The following is a 16,802-nucleotide window of genomic DNA, read 5'->3' as shown; positions in this document are numbered from 1 at the left end:
AGAAAGAGGAAAGGTTGAATGGTTCAACTGATCTTAGAAAAAACTAGAATAGAAAGGTAATTAGGGATCTACTTTTGGAAAAGACTGCGTTCAGTTGGTGCCACAGCTGAGCTTTATCTAACATTCAATGAGGGTAATTTCCATGCCATTTAAACTTGTCATAGAAAAAGAAGAAAAGCTCCTATATTTAATACATAGAGCCAGCATAATAACTTAATACTGTTCCTAATAAAAACTCTAAGTAAAAAAGAATACTGCTTAAATATATCAGACTTTTTACTAAATAGCAAGTACTGTTCTTAATAGTGAAACACTAAAATCACTTAATTAAAATAAAAATGTAGACAGAAATGTAGCCTGTTATTATCCTCATTGTTTAACGTATCTTGAAAGTTTTATCAAATGCAGTAAGACAAAGGAATGAATTGTTATGATTATCTGAGAAATTATAAAGCTTTTTTTTTTGCTGATATGATTATATTATCAAAAAATTCCAGACTAGTAAAAAAAAAAACTAGTAAAAAGGCAATACAATTTGGAAAGTTGACTGGATACAAGATAAATATAATGAAAACAAATTGCTTTTTTCCTATTCTAGCAATAAGCATCTTTTCAAATTGAAAATGGGGAAATATTCAATTCAGTTATAAAATTATAAAATTCTTGGATAATAACAATTATAGTCACCATAATGCCATGCACTCTTCTAAGCAATCCTCACAACACCCTCTTGAGATCAATTACTATTATCATTCTTATTTTACAGAAAAGAACACTGAGGAACAGAGAGATTAATTGATTTACCCCAGATCACTGGCTGGTAACATGTTAAGTGTTCAGATTTGAATCCTGGCAGCTGGCACTGAGACTACCCTTGTAACCACTATGATACAGTATGTAAATTTTTTAAAAATTGAGATATAATTGACATATAACATCATATTAGTTTCAGGTGTACAATATGACTCGATATTTGTATATATTGAGAAATGATTACCACAGTACCTCTAGTTAACATCCATCACTGCATATAGTTACATTTTTTTTTGCTTGTGATGAGAACCTTTAAGATCTACTCTGTTAATAAGAACCTCTGTATAACACAGGGACCTCTACTCAATACTATGTAATGACCTATATGGGAATAGAACCTAAAAAAAAGTGTATATATGTATATGCATAACTGATTCACTTTGCTGTACAGCAGAAACTATTGTAAATCAACTGTACTCCAATAAAAATTAATTAAAAAAAACTACTCTCTTAGTAACTTGTTTTTTAATAAATTTATTTATTTATTTTTGGCTGCATTGGGTCTTCGTTGCTCGGGCTTTCGCTAGTTGCGGTGAGAGGGGGCTACTCTTCGTTGCAGTGCACGGGCTTCTCATTGTGGTGGCTTTTCTTGTTGCGGAGCATGGGCTCTAGGCGCGTGGGCTTCAGTAGTTGTGGCATGAGGGCTCAGTAGTTGTGGCGCACGGGCTTAGTTGCTCCGTGGCATGTGGGATCTTACCCGACCAGGGCTTGAACCCCTGTCCTTTGCATTGGCAGGCGGATTATTAAGCACTGTGCCATCAGGGAAGTCTGTAACTTTTAAATATACAATACAATATTATTAACTATAGTCACCATGCTGTACATTACATTCCCAGGACATTTTTTTTTTATGACTGGAATTTTTATAGTATGTAAATTTAGTCAAGAATTCACTTCATATGTACTCATATGAAGAAAGTTATACAATATAATTAAAAGATACAAAGCAAAAGTAGGACAAACAAGAGAGCTTCCCAGGTGGCGCAGTGGTTGAGAGTCCGCCTGCCGATGCAGGGGACACGGGTTCGTGCCCCAGTCCTGAAAGATGGCACATGCCGCGGAGCGGCTTGGGCCCGTGAGCCATGGCCGCTGAGCCTGTGCGTCCGGAGCCTGTGCTCCGCAACGGGAGAGGCCACAACAGTGAGAGGCCCGCGTACCGCAAAAAAAAAAAAAAAAAAAAAAGACTTCATATGTACTCATATTAAGAAAGTTATATAATATAATTAAAAGATACAAAGCAAAAGTGGGACAAACAGAAAATGCAACCATCTCTTTGGCGGTGAAAGTGCTGAATCCTAACCACTAGATCACCGGGGAACTCCCTCAACCCTCCCTCTTCCCTTCCCTTGGAAGGGAAGATAAAATATCAGAAAAAAATGTCAATGCTTCCAAAATTAAAGTATACCATTAAGATAGTTCCAATTTGTATCTCAAAGAAGAGTCAAGGACAAATATTTTAAAAGAAAAAGAGAAATTTGCCTTACCAAACATCAGAACATGCTCTAAGACCACTTAAATCAATAAGTAAAAGGGAATCAATAGGTAAACAGGAATCCCAAACTAGGTGTTTGTGTATAAGGGAACATGGCAATTCAATTCATTGGAGAAAGGATGATATAATAAGAAATGGTCCTGGAAGAGGAGGCCGTCCTTACTGAGAGAGGAAGCTGGGCTGGGACTGTGTACCAGCTGGGCTTTTGTTCCAGAGCAGTGGCACCTGGTCAGGGAGGGCACAGCTTCTCTTGCAGGACACTCACAGCATCACAGCTGGAGGTAGTGAGAGACTGACTGGGCTTCCAGGCTGTCTTCATGGGTCTGGCTTATCCCTGCCCTCCCACTTTCCATTCGCCTTGCCTCCCCAGCTGCCTGCCCTGCAGACTCCAAACTCCAGCATCAGAAGCAAAGATAATGACCTTTCACAGACCGTTTAACTAGTTCTTATAAGTGCATTAATTGGGTAAGGGCAATTTCCTGTAACAAATCTCTGAATTGAAAAAAAATTATGTGCATGTACGTATATGTGTACACATACCCTAATGGTCTACTTCTCTGCGCCATTTTTTATTGAGATATAATAACATTGTGTAAGTGTAAGGTGTACAATGTGTTGATGTGATACATTTATATGCTGCATTATGCTTACCACCATGGTTAGCTAACACCGCTATCATGTCACATAATTGTCATTTCTTTTATGTGGTGAGAACAGTTTGAGCCTTGACTGGCATACTAGATGAAGGACATGTAAGTATTCATTGTATTATTCTTCCAAGTTTCCTCTAGGCTTCGAATTTTCAAAATAAAATTCTGGGGGGAGAAAAAGAATACAAATGATCTAACATCAAAAGAAGAGCAAATCCAACTGGTTAACAAACATGAAAGTATGTTCAAATTCACTAGGAGTCAGGGACATGCAATTTAAAGTAATAAGGAGGTACCACTTTACGTCCATGGTGGAAAACTGGGGCTCAAAGCCATTGGGAAACGCTGAGAGCCAGTGTAGACCATGTGCCCTCAGTTAGCCCCCCAGGGTGAGGTTGCTAGGGGGTACACCAGTTCCCACCAGTCATCGGTTGAGCTGCTCTGGTGCGAGGTACTGATTTCCAGCACTTTCTCACTGCCTGCCAAAGAAAAGCTGCAAAGATGCTGGCAGTTGGAAGCCAGGCTGAAGCACACCAAGTGGAAAGACCAGGGGGTCAGGGATGGCTGAGGCTCTGTGTGCTTCTGCCTGCATCACTCAGATCCACTCATGCCCCTCCTTAGGTCATGCTGTCACTGCTTCTCCAAGGTCACAATTTCTTAAAAGTGGAGGAGGAAAGAGAGGAAGAAAACCTTACACTAGGAGGGTTAGTGGGATAAGCTACACTACTGTAGCTGGTGCTAAGGCTGCAGCGGAGATTCTTCCTTCTCTCCATCCATTCTAGACTCCCCCTCGCTCTCAAGCAGCACTTGATGCTGGTCTAGATGGCTTGTCTGGTGGGTAACCCAGACCTTCATTTCCAAGGGGTCGGAGCTCCGACAACTGTGTCCTTTTCAGGCTGGGGTGGTCACCGTTGCCCATATGTGGATAACGTATCACTGGGCACGAAGCACCAAGGGGTGCCCACGACTCTCCTGCGTGCAGGCCCGCTCCCCCTGCTCGCGATAGGTAGCAGCAACCCCATCTCCCCGTGATCGTCAGGCTGGCTTACCTGCCGGGATAATCCCCCTGCCCCAAGTGTGTGAGAGGGTCGGAGCCAGGCACAACTGCTAAGCGTGGGAGGCTCCGGGCACCACATGGACTCTCTCTCTGCATCCTTTCGCTTCTGCTCCCACTGCTACCTGAGTGCTCATCTCCATGTTCTCCCACTGAAATTCCTGAGAACGAAAATTTGATAAGCTCACATCCTCTCTGATTTCCAGGCCAGGCCACCCCAGAGGCCACTGGCTGGTCTCTGAACAGGCCAGCCTTGAGTTTGCTGTCCACTTGGTTATCTCAGTCAGCTGAGGTCAGAGGGGTTGGAGGTCACATAACACAATTTTGGGGGTCTAGGGCTGCCTCATCAGCAGGGGTTTGGCCCCCCTTAGAAGAGGCTGTAGGTGTGGCCGGCACAATGTCTGGCATATTTGGTAAAGAAGCTGTAGTCCTATGGGACAGCCTTTTGTCACCAACCCTCCTAGTCATACGGTTAATTCATAATGAACTTATAGCCCACTGAGTGTAGTTTCCTAATTTGTAAAATAAGTGGGTCAAACTAAGATCCTTCTAGCTCCAAAACGACTGATAACTGTCTCTCCTCTCAGACATTTATACATAAACTATTTTTAAGCCAGGACTGCCTCCAACCTATGCTTATGTAATTTATTTTTTGAGCCCCAAGTTTCATTTTTCAACAGATTCTAGCTGTTTTATTTATCTTTATTATATTTCAGTCTGTGGTTGGAGCCATCATTTTGCTCTGCTGCAATGTTTGAATCATGAGTTTGCCTTTTGGTGTATTTGCTTTTCTTTTTTTTTTTTTTTTTTTTGCGGTACGCGGGTCTCTCACTGTTGTGGCCTCTCCCGTTGAGGAGCACAGGCTCCAGACGCGCAGGGTCAGCGGCCATGGCTCACGGGCCCATCCGCTCCGCGGCATGTGGGATCCTCCCGGACGGGGGCACGAACCCGTGTCCCCTGCATCGGCAGGCGGACTCTCAACCACTGCGCCACCAGGGAAGCCCTATTTGCTTTTCTTTAGAGCTCTGTGCCATCAGCATATATGAATGTGCTTTCTGTGTCACCATTCAAGACAGGGCCAAGCAGAGGCCTAGGGCACTCACTGGAGACCTATTGGCACTCTGCCTTCAGTGATCAAAGAGCTGCACGAATCCCCTTAATAGTGCTGTCAGATGGCCCACAGTCCTCCCTCCTGACTCTGAAGCTATTTCAACAGACTTTTAGCGATGCTTTTGCTAAAATTAACACCTACTATGTCTCCAGCCATGAACCCCTTGAGTGATGTCAGATATCATCTAGAAAATCCCATATTTTACAGATAGGAAATTGTGACTTGCCCAAAGTCACGCACTGTGGCAGGGCTGGCTTCTTTATCTATGCCATGTTCTTTCCATTACATCATGCTTCCTCCACAGTTCAGGAAACTTATCTCTTGCTGCCATCACAAATTACCACAAATTTAGCGGCTTACAAAATACAAGTTTCTTATCTTACAGTTCTGTTGGTAAGAGGTCTGACACATATTTCACTGGATTAAAGTCAAGGTGTCAGCAGGGCTGGTTCCTTTCTGGGGGCTCTAGGTGAGGACGTGTTCCTTCGCCTCTTCCAGCTTCTAGAGGCTGCCTGAGTTCATCAGCTCGTGGTTCCCTCCCTCTAGCTCCAGGGCCAGCATCTGCAGGTGGAGTTCTTCTCATGTCATATCTCTCTGCCCCTCCTTCCATGGTTGAATCTCTTTCTTCCCATGGCCCTGAAAGCTTCATCCTTCCAAAGACTTGTGATTAGATTGGCCTCCCGGGATAAAACAGGATGATTTCCCCATCTAAAGGTCCTTAACTTAATCACGTTAACAATTTTATCAGGTAAAGTAACCTGTACTGTCCACGGGTTCTGAGGATTAGATTGTGAACATTTGGGGGAGGCCATTTTTCTGCCTGTCACATGCTATCTGTAGATTAGGACCTCCTGGAGTCAGTCAGTGGGTTAAGGTAATGAAGATGGACAGAACCTGACTTTCAGAGTCTCAGGAGACTTCCTTGACTTCCTGATGTTGGCTGGACTTCACGAAAGTTTATACAGATGAGCCCCTTTTTAAAAAAAAAAAAAATTTACTTCACTGCACCAGGTATTACTTGCAGCATGAGGGGTCTAGTTCTGTGACCAAGGATTGAACCTGGGTTTCCTGCATCAGGAGTGTGGAGTCTTAGCCACTGAACCACCAGGGAAGTCCCTAGATGAGCCCCTTTCCACACAGCACATTCTTTTCCGAGGCCCTCATAGCTGGGCTCCCTCCTCTTGTTTACTGTAGAACCACTCCCTGAAATAAGCATGGAGGGGTCAGGAGAGGGCAAGAAATGGGCTTTGGTGTTTGTCCTCTAGGATCTCAGATGAAATTATGATCCTGGAAAAGCTGAAATGTACAGCACTGGCCCCTCAGCTCTGAGAAGCCCCCAGGCATTCCTGACATTTGGGTAGGTGAGGTGCAGCTCAGAGTTACAGCTGTCCTTTCTGATGTCCAGCCTCGAAAGGAAATGTACATGTCAATATCGCAAAGACCCCATGTGGGACACATGGGGAAGGAGACGTACTCTGCTCTCATATCTTCTTCACAAAAGAAGGCCACACGATGGTCTAGGACTGAGGGAATGCGGAGTGTCATAAGGAGATGTGTATCCATCACCAAAAGAGCTAAAGAGGACAGAAACACAGACCGGCTGGCCTAAGACATCCAAGGCATTGTGGGCGTGCAGTTTAGCTCATCCAGTCCCATTTGGGCACCCTCCCTCCTAAAGCCTCCCCGAGGATCGAGTTAGGCAGCATGCCCATTGATTCCTTTTTTGAGCACACACTCATTTGAAGATTGGTTTTGGCATTTTACCTGGCATCCAGGCCCTGTTGCACACGGGTTCTGAAAACTGGGACATTATCTCCAGTTTACAGAATTCCTGCAAGTGTTCCTGCAATTGATTTACACACACGCTGTCCCTACGCCCCATGCCCTGTGCACCACAGGTACCAGTACCCTGACCACGCCCCCTCACTCCTGCCACCAGCTGCTCTATGCACTCCCACTCACTCTCACAGGCCCCTGAGGCCCCCAGGGAGTCACCAGCACACGCCACTCTCACTGTCTGGGAGAGGGGGCTGGGGTGTTGGAAACTTTAATCAAGCAGGGACGGTTAACAGCTGCAGGGACACCCTAGGAAAGACTGAGTCTTCAAAAGGATGTACTTATGGACTCTGTCCCCATGACCTTTTAAGACTTATGAAAATGACCTGTCATTTCCCGCCATGGAAAAAAACCACAGCCATCACATGCACCCTTCAGGCCCCAGAATCCTCCATGCTTAACCCTCCAGGCAGGCTTGGGCAGAGATGCTCGCTTCTCACAGATGCCCCAACAGACTGCAGAGACCTGGGGATGCGGGTGCATGCTTGCACACTCACACCCATGTGGATGTCTGCCTCTGCCCCCGACACGTTTCTCAGGTGACAAATGTGTTCTTCTGTGTCAGTGGGCACTTTTTCTGGGCAGGCTGGGTGACACTGTTGGGCAGAGCTCTCATCAGACCCATAGGCCTATCACCCCTCCACACACCACTAACCGTACACTACGAGCTGCTAGCATGGGGGGAGGACCTCTTTCTCCTTCCTTTTTCCCCCCTGCAGCTGCGGGTTGGGGGAAGGGTTCTGAGGGGGAGGATGTCACCGACTCAAGGTGGGTTTTTCCCACCTCCATACCTTGTCTTGCCCCAGCCTCTTCTCACCCGCAGTGAGCCTTTGGGGGATCACATTCTGATAAAAAGAACTTTAGGGAGCCCTCTGCACCTCTGCTCAGCACGCACACCCTCCCCCCGTTTCCTCTCCTCCATCAGCCAGGCCTCTCAGTCCCTGGTCTTCCTCCACAAATGCCCCCTTTTTCACTGGGGCTGGGAGTAAAGGGACAGTTAGTTTCTGCTGTATAACAAAGTGAATCAGCTATACCTATACATATGTCCCCATATCTCCTCCCTCTTGCGCCTCCCTCCCACCCTGCCTATCCCACCCCTCTAGGTGGTCACAAAGCACCGAGCTGATCTCTCTGTGCTATGCGGCTGCTTCCCACTAGCTATCCATTTTACATTTGGTAGTGTATATATGTCCATGCCACTCTCTCACTTCGTCCCAGCTTACCATTCCTCCTCCCCGTGTCCTCAAGTCCATTCTCTATGTCTGCGTCTTTATTCCTGTCCTGCCCCTAGGTTCTTCAGAACCATTTTTTTTTTTTTAGATTCCATATATATGTGTTAACATACGGTATTGGTTTTTCTCTTTCTAACTTACTTCACTCTGTATGACAGACTCTAGGTCCACCTGAGGGACTTGTTAAGGAAAGAATTTTACTAGGAAAGTACAAGAGAAGCCAAAACCGAACTAAGAAGAAAGCAAAACCTTGGCTGGTCCAGAGTCTGCCCGCTCAGAACCCAGCCCTGCTCTTTGCCTCCCCTCTGAGAAGCTGCAGTCCATCTTCATCCCCATGCAAGTCCTTTGCTCATCTGCTCCCTGACCCCCAACAAGGTGCATGAATAGTCAGTGCTGAAGGTTTTTCCAGAGGCACACAAACTGTGGTGTCCCTCACCCTCACCCTCAGCCCGGGCTTTCCCAGAGCTTCTGCCTCTTGGACTCAGCTTGCTGGGTTTGGCTCAGATACTGGAACACAGGGGTCACGTCAGTCTGCCAGAAGGCAGGATGGGACAAGGAAGAGGCTGACTGGCCACAGGTATGATCATTAGGGCAACAAAGGTGGAGGAGGCCAGGGAAAGGCTGTGAAGCGAGAGTCTGGGGGTGTTTACACAGGACAGTCAGTTTGGTCCCAGATACTCTGCATCCTCCAAAGCGTTGCCTCATTCCCAGGAAAGGCTTTGGACTGAGAACTTCTCTGTGTGTGGGATTCTCAGCAGCTCTGTAGCACTACAGTAGAAGGGGAGCCGGGCCCACCCGGAAAGCCCCCAAACTGATGGAGAGAAAAGTCCCACCAAGTCAGGGACCCCCCTTCTGGGAACTCATATCTACTGGGAACCTCAGGATGAGGAGGAGGTAGGGCTCCACACTAGGACCCCTCAATCTGATGGGGAGGATGAAGCCCCACCCTGGAGCTACGATTAGGGAGATCCTCTTTGGTCAGTTGAGCACAAAAGAGCTCTGACTGCACACAAAAAGCCCGTGGACTGGGCAGCCAGGAAAGAAGCTTGGAGCAAATCAGGGTAGTTGATGAGGGTGGGCATTCGGAGCCCAGCACTGTCAAGGTGGGTCTGGGATGCATGAAGGAGGAGCACAGGCAAGACACAGGGACAGGCCTGAGTATTGGTTCTGTGACACCCCCCAGCCCTGAACCCCATGCTCTGGACCTCAGGTTCCCCTCCCCTGCCCCTCTGGCTGGGGCTCAGGGATGCCGTCTGCTTCACTGAACCCATCTGTCTGAGACTGGGTCACATCTTCCTCTTTTGTGACTGGAAGTCACAGGGCAAAGCACTAAGCTGTGCAGTCACGCAGGGAACACAGAGCCTAAGAGTGTGAAGGGACAGAGGGGAGAGTGGCAAGAAAGCCTGGAGCCGGTGGAAGAGGAGGGAGGCGAGTGGGAGCAGAGGTGCTCAGGACCATGGCTGAGGCCATCACCTATGCAGACCTGCGATTTGTGAAGGCTCCCCTGAAGAAGAGCATCTCCAGCCGCCTAGGACAAGGTAAGGGTGGGTAAGGTGTCTCCTTGATTCTGCATCTCCATCCTCCTTGAAGACCCCACTCCCACCCCAGAGACCCCAATCCTGACGCCACCTTTTCTCTCCTCTGCAGACCCAGAGGCTGATGAAGACGGAGAACTCACCTATGAGAATGTTCAAGTGCCCCCAGGCCCAGGAGGACCCTCAAGCTTGGCTTCCGCTGGATTAGGGGACAAAGCAGGTCTGGAGAGCCCAGGGGATGTGTGTTTATGGGGGACTGTGTCTTGCGCTGGGGAGTCCACGGCATTCTTGGGAGGACAATACCCTTGGAGAAAGGCTGGGGATTCTCAGGAAGAGAATGAGCACCAATTATGGGAGCTAAGGAAGAATAAAGCTCCCAGCGGGTAAGGTGGAGATCCCGGTGGGGAGCTAGGGCTCCACGGAGGGATCAGGGCAGCCCTGTTGGGGAGCTGAGCGCGCGTGGGAAGTGGCGAGTCCCGGGAGAGAGAAGAGAGGGGAGGGGGGAGGGGGGGAGAGCACTCCCGGGGAGAGGGTTTTGGCAGGCAGACGAGGGCCCCCAGAGTAAAAGATAAAGGGAGACCCAGGAGGGCGATAGAGGGTCCCCAGGGAAAGGATAAGGTAAGACCCAGGAGGGACACGAGAGTCCCAGGGGAGATACGGAACTCCGGAGAGCGCTAAGGGTGTCCCAGAGCAGTGGCAGAAGGCACCTTAGGACAGACTGGGGTCTCGGCGCGGTGGAGGGGGTGAGTAGGGTGGGGAGAAGGGGTATTTCCTGGCTTTCCCACCTTCAAACTTGAGTCGATCCCTTCCGCAGGGGTCCAGTCGGAGCAGCCAACTGCCGCCTGGAGCCCCGTGACGTCACCAGCTGCCGGGCGGATTCTTCCCTGTAAGTACCTAGTCCTCCCCGCCCCGCGCGCGCCACCCGCTGCCCAGCTCGTCTCGGGCCAGCGAGTGGGGGCGGGGCGCGGCCTCGGGCTGCGCAGCCCTCCCCCACCAGGCCCCCCGGGGTGGTCGCGGAGTCAGGTGCTGGCACCGGTCCCCGCGGGAGGTGGTGCTGGGCCCCGCGGTGTGCAGGTCTGGCCCACGGATTGAGCCCGGGGCGCAGCCCTCCGGTCAGCCCGGGCAGCCCCGTGACACCCTCCCCTGCCTCTTTCACCCTCATCCTTAGATCTTTCCGACGCATCGACCCAGATCGTCTGCCCCCTTCCCCCTTACTATGGTCCCCATTCACGTACCCACCTCTCGGGTCTCCGTCTGAGATTTAGTTCCCCGTCCTACCAGGTAGTGCCCCTCAGTCCTTACCGGTAACAATCCCCAGCCCTTATTCCGGAACACCTTACCTCCACCACCTGCGGAAACTCTGCCAGACAGAAACCACCACGCGTGCTCCAAGTCCTCTGCGGGATGCTCCTTCCCGTGAATCTCCTCCACCCACACCCCCTCAGTCTATCAACTTTCGTGGGGCTCACGGCCCCCCAACCCACTGTCTCCCTAAGGCCAAGCATCCTACGTGCAGTACCTCTTCCTGGGCCTGCTCCTCACCTGCCTGCTGTTAGGGGTGGCTGCCATCTGCCTGGGAGTGCACTGTGAGTATGGCTGCCCCCCATTTCCCATTGCCCCCAGACAACGTTCTCCCCCACTCTCCCCAACAGCTGCCCTGCCTAGCAGGGCCCGGAATCACTACCACCACATCTTCAGCTTTCGTCTGGCTTCCAGCCAGGTCTGTTTCAGAGTGCCGTGACTTCCTAAATTGTCCTCACCTAATCCAGTACCTCCTTAAGCTTCAGGCAGTCAGATCTTATATTCCATTCCAGCCTGTTATGCAGAAAGTTGCAAGAAGCAGCAAAAGGACTGATGCTGAAGCCTCAGGGCACCAGAGCATGGCTGAAGATGTCCTCCAAATCTCTCTTTATGGCCAAACAGATTTCCAGGTGTCTCAGCAGCTCCAGCAGATGAACAGGGTTCTGGAAGCCACTAACAGCACCCTGAGGCAGCAGCTGCGCCAAAAGATAACCCAGCTGGGGCAGAGGGAAGAGGATTTGCAGGGGTCCAGGACGGAGCTGGCCCAGAGTCAGGAAAGACTACAGGTGGAACAGAAGGTTGGCCAGGCTACCAAAGAGCAGTTGCAGGCCTGCCAGTCAGATGGGGAGAAGACAAAAGAGGCCTTGAGAAATAAGGAGATACAAAGGATGAACTTGGAGCAGAGGCTGAGCAGCGTGCAGGACACACTGAAGCCCTTCTTCACATGCCCCTCACCAGGTATCTGCTCTGGGAAAGGGGAGATGGTAGGACCTGCCATGAAGGATGGATTGAAGTGAGGGGGTCTATCTATCTATTAGGAAGCCACTGAGTTGTTCAGGAAAGGGGTAATGAACCAGAGTGCTGGCTGACATGACCTGTGCAGCCTGGGCCAACAGGGCGAAGGATCTAGCTGCATACTGGTTTTAGGGAGGGCTCACCCAGCTCTAAGGCTGATCCTGTAGGGGAGAAGAGGGTGGTAGCCAGCAGTGCAAATGACACTGTCCAAAGCAGCAAACTCAGGGCTCACCTGGCTTGACATCAGTGTCAAGGATCTGGGAACCCCCTGAATTTGGATGTGAAATTGATTGTTCGCATGTTTTTCTAAAAAGAGGACCTGTAGCTTTAATTAATTCTCTCTACATCTGAGATTCCCCAAAAGATTAAGAATTACTGATGGATGAGGTACAGTCTGGGGCTGGGGCAAGGCAGCTGAAGCTCTCGCAATGAGGTGGGCAGGGATGTTGTAGGACAGGGAATTAGGGTGGAATGCTCATCCCTTTTGAAAGGAGGAGTCCAGCCCGTGTGTGGGGATGAGGGAGGGGGACACATAGAAGGTCTGCCAAAGTTGGCTGAGGTTGAGGCAGGGTCCCCAGCCCAACGGGACTGGAATGTCCATGGACTGGTTGTCTAGAGGTTAGGCTCTGTCTAGCTCAGGGGCATCTGGCTACTCCCCCAAGGCTTAAAACAGAGAGGTTATGTACAGACACCCCCCAGCCCTCATTTCTTTAACCTTCTCATTCTCTACAAGCCTCAGTTCCATGACAGTGCTGCCCCCTCCTTCCCCACAGCTGAACCCTAGACCTCAGCATCCCAAGCTGCTCTTCCGCTGAAAGGATGGCTTCGGGTCTTCACTCTGACCACAGCTGGCCCTCTATAGGCTTTCCACACACTTCTTCTTCAACCTCACGGAGGCCTCCAACCTGCTGGCTCCCCTGTTTCCTCCCTTCCCATCAGCCATCACCTGTCTTCACTTCTCTCTCTACCCATCTTGGATTTGGGGGCCCATCACTTCAGCCAACCCACTCACTCCTCGGCTCCATTGTCCTGGATGAATGCACATGCCTGCACCCAGGGGTGACAAGCTGTGCAGTCATTCTGCTTGGTGCCACAAATCTCTAGTCTCAACTTCAGCTGGGGCCCCAGCACTGCCTGCCTTGGCAAATCTGCAGTGGTCGGCTGGCTCTCTGTACCCTACTACCCTCTCTCTCACTCTCAGCAGATGCCCTCCTCTGTCAGAGAGGAACACCCTCTATTTTTCATCAACAAATCTATATATCCATTTGCATTTTTCTCCATCTTCATGTCTTGCAAGGATAACTGCAACAGCTTGCTGAATGTTTTTCCTAAACGTCCCCCCTCCAAATCCACTTTTCATGTTGCAGCCAGAGTAATCCTTTAAAAACAAAAATCTGATCATGTCATCCCAGTTAAGATCATGTCATTTCACTTAATTAATTACATCAAAAGTTACGGAATACATACTATATGTCTAGCACTGTACCCAGGCACTTGGGATACAACCAGAGTACAAAATGCTTCAGTGTAAAACCCTACATTGACTTTCTCTTGCTCATAATATAAAAATAAAAAAAATCCTCAACCTGGTCTCCAAGGCCCCTGCCTACCTTTCAGCATGCTGCTTGTCCCCTCGCCCTCGTCCATTTGGCCACACCGACTTCTTTTTATTCCTTTAAGTTGCTGTTAGACAGTAACCTAAGGCGGTAGCTGGGTGGGGATGAGAAAACGTAGACAGAAGAGAGGGAGCTGGAGGAGAAGGAATGACTTTTGAGTGATGGAGGTAGGACAGATGGGACGAAGCAACGGAGGGAGGTGGGTTGGGATCAGGAGCATAGACTGGGGTGCGGGATGTTAAAGAAAGAGGCGGTTTATTTCTGACAGATAGTCAGGAAAAGAGGAACAGAGAAGAGACAAATTTTTAGGTGGAGAGGAGGAAAATGGAGAGAGTTCACACGTCAAGTGTCTGAATTTCAGCAAAGCAGGCAGCAAGGTTGTCTACTTGTGGAAGAGTGGAGGGGAAGGTGGTGGCTAGCCGCTTGAGGAGTGTGGGAAAGTTTGAATATGCAGTGAGAAATGCTTTAGGGAGCCAATGAGATGAATGGGAGGCCTATTGAACACTTGTTTATTGGGGGCCCAGGTGAAGTTAGCCAAAATGGGGGAGTAAACGGCAATTGTTCAGAAATTGGGGATAGTACCACCAGTTCTTTTCAAATAAGCCTCCTATATTTTAAGGAGTAAAGTTGTTGAATGTTAAAGGATTTTACTAAGTATGCACAGATATGGCATTTCCAGGGAAGGCAAGAAAGAAAGATTGCAAAGATTAAGGACCAGAAGTCAGTGAAGGCACTGAGGTTCGACCCCAGGGAACATTGTCAGCAACCAGATTGCTGAGTATTCACTTCATCCCAAGTGTTGAGATCTCCCTCCTGGGTCTGGGCAGTGCTGCCACACTCTTTCTTCTTTTTAGATTCCTGCTGTCCCTTGGGATGGATACCGAATGAGAGGAGGTGCTTTTACATCTCAATTACTAAGAGAAATTGGGAGGACAGCCAAAGGCATTGTAAATCTCTGTCCTCTGAACTGGCCAAAATCAGCGACACGTCTTATTCATATGGAGTAAGAAAACCCCTATTCAAAGACGGTATGGGTATTGTTGGGTAAAGGGACACGTGTCATCAATCAGGGATGGCAGTGCACACAAGGCGTGCGTCCCTTTTCCATGCAGCTTCTCAGCACAGTGCTCCAGATGGCCCTATTAACTGATTAGGGTTGGCGTGAGAGTTGAAACTTAACGAGCCATCTTTACGTTAACCTGTTTCTCATCTCAGCTTTCTGGTCAGCTCTGGGCTGCTGAACGGGTTCTTTGACTCTCATGGCCTCTCAGGCAGACAGGTTCCATACCTGGTGGGCTGGATTGTAGGGATTGGTTCCTTGTGACCAGAACAGCCCACAGAATGACTCTTCTTCGAAGGCTGGCAGAAATTCTTACCCAGCATGTGTGTGTGCGTGTGCCTGCGCGCATGCACGCACGTGAACTGAAGGGTCAGCCTGCATCTGCAGGGTGGCACTTGAAGGATGCGGGGATGGTCACCGATGAGCCGATGTCATGCACCAAGGTCAGGCACAGTCCTCTTGCCAAAGCTCATAGCCTCTCTAGTGTTCATTTTCTTCCATCAGCCCAGGTGCCCTCCTCCCGACACCCCCTCCCTCCTCCTATTCCAATATTTCCCATCACTCCTCACACACCTCTGGTCTCTCCGAATCTCCCTTCAGGCTTATTATGCCAGAAGCTTACGTAAGGTGTTGGTACAAGGTAGTTCAGCTGAATCATACTGGATTGACTTCAGAAATCAGTTCTGGCAGTGGAGTGATGGTACAAGATACAATGGGTAAGTTTGTTAGGACTTTTGGGCAACAAAAATCCTCTATAATCCCTTCATAAAGACACAGTAATGAGATCTCCCTCCAGGTCCTACTCTCAAAACTTTTTCACAAATCAATGTTATAATTGCCCATTTGTCCACTTCTTCTATTTGATTAATAACAGGCAGGCTTGCTTTCTATTCTATCCCCAGTACCTAGCCGTCCCTGGCACGTGATTTAAAAAAAAAAAAAAAATTACCAGTTTGGGACCTATGTCATCTTTCTCTCAGGGGGCTAAGTTGAGGATTTAGCTAGGGCTTCACAGCTGGTAAAGAACCCCGGCCTTCTAACTTCTCAGTCCAGACAAGGCTACCCAAACTGAGGTTGTACTTTTTTAGTCAAGGCCACTTGGTATACCAGAGTTGCCCCAGGGAAGTGAGAAAGGAAGCAATGGGGTAACTTTGGGAATCAACCCCAGGGACCCTGAAACAGGGAGTTACCTAACTGGAGTTTCCATCTTTAGGACCTTGGGTGACATTTTCCCCTCCCTGGTCCTCTAGCCTCTTCGGGTTGGGGTCCAGACACCTGTACATGAACCATCCTCCCACACACGGCTTTAGGTAGGCAGGGTGAGTTAGGACTTGGGTTAGGTTTGTGCAGGGCAAGAGAAGGGAGGATGGGATAGGAGGGGGCCAGAACTTATCCCAGTGCTACATCACCACCCTTTAGGTATTATAGTCAAGGCCAAAGATGTACCAAGGTAGATGGCGAGTGGCAGGCACGTCTGAAGGTAGAGGACTGTTCTTCTTCTCTTCCCTCCATCTGTGAGCTGGAAGCTTTCAGGTATCCAGATGCGGACCGCTCTTTGCACTGAGCTGGGTAAGTGTCGGGGATGGGACTGAGGCGTGGGAGTCCGGGGGCAGAGGGTCTCAGGGCAGGGGCCCAGAGGCCAGGGGGAAAACTTGTTCCTGTAAGTGACAGCCATGTCCACAGCCTCCAGGCTGTGCTTATGTAAGGGGGTGCTGGGCAGGGGAGGCTGGCTATGTGGCTGTCCAGGGAGTTGGGGAGGAGATGGGCTGAGCTGGATGAGGTTCTTAGGGACAGTCAACTGTGGAGCTCCCTGATGCTTTAATCCTCCAGATACTCACGCCAACAAGAGCCTAAGCTGTAGCCTGCAGGTCCTAAGATCCACCGCCCTCCAGCGTGTCCTCACTCTGCCTGGACAGTGCCTGGCCAAGGGCTGATCCATGCCCAACATTTCTAGGCAAGCCTGCTGCCAATAGAGATCCTGTCCCAGAAACTGGACTGTTCCCAGGGAAAGTGTGAAGCAGCTTCTAGAAGAGATTTTGGCCTCCCCCAAAACCTCCCATAGTGGAATGGGTGGGGAGGGCGCACGG

At 49.4% G+C, this 16,802-nt stretch overlaps 1 protein-coding gene and 1 long non-coding RNA gene across 3 annotated transcripts; one reads left to right on the top strand and one right to left on the bottom strand.

Annotated features, from left to right (window-relative positions):
* Window positions 1-1,627: 1,627 nt before the first annotated feature.
* Window positions 1,628-10,602, bottom strand: LOC141278987 (uncharacterized). The gene is made up of 3 exons (XR_012332579.1): window positions 10,509-10,602; window positions 4,005-4,170; window positions 1,628-3,120 (listed from the first exon to the last, which is right to left on the bottom strand). It is a non-coding gene; the product is annotated as an uncharacterized lncRNA (long non-coding RNA).
* On the top strand, window positions 9,465-16,762 carry CD72 (CD72 molecule). 2 transcript variants are annotated; one of them, XM_033858234.2, is made up of 9 exons: window positions 9,465-9,726; window positions 9,836-9,943; window positions 10,538-10,609; window positions 11,220-11,309; window positions 11,647-11,982; window positions 14,510-14,658; window positions 15,316-15,431; window positions 16,135-16,284; window positions 16,670-16,762. In XM_033858234.2, exons 1-8 carry the CDS (start codon window positions 9,645-9,647, stop codon window positions 16,277-16,279), a joined length of 1,098 nt encoding a protein of 365 aa, XP_033714125.1. In that variant the 5' UTR covers window positions 9,465-9,644; the 3' UTR covers window positions 16,280-16,284; window positions 16,670-16,762. The 2 variants fall into 2 exon arrangements, with proteins under 2 accessions (XP_033714125.1, XP_019804631.1); XM_019949072.3 differs by having other exon boundaries at window positions 9,470-9,726; window positions 16,546-16,686.
* Window positions 16,763-16,802: the final 40 nt, after the last annotated feature.

Source organism: Tursiops truncatus, chromosome 6, assembly GCF_011762595.2.
Source record: "Tursiops truncatus isolate mTurTru1 chromosome 6, mTurTru1.mat.Y, whole genome shotgun sequence".
NCBI classification, from domain to species: domain Eukaryota; kingdom Metazoa; phylum Chordata; class Mammalia; order Artiodactyla; family Delphinidae; genus Tursiops; species Tursiops truncatus.
This window is presented reverse-complemented; position numbering and strand designations above follow the sequence as displayed.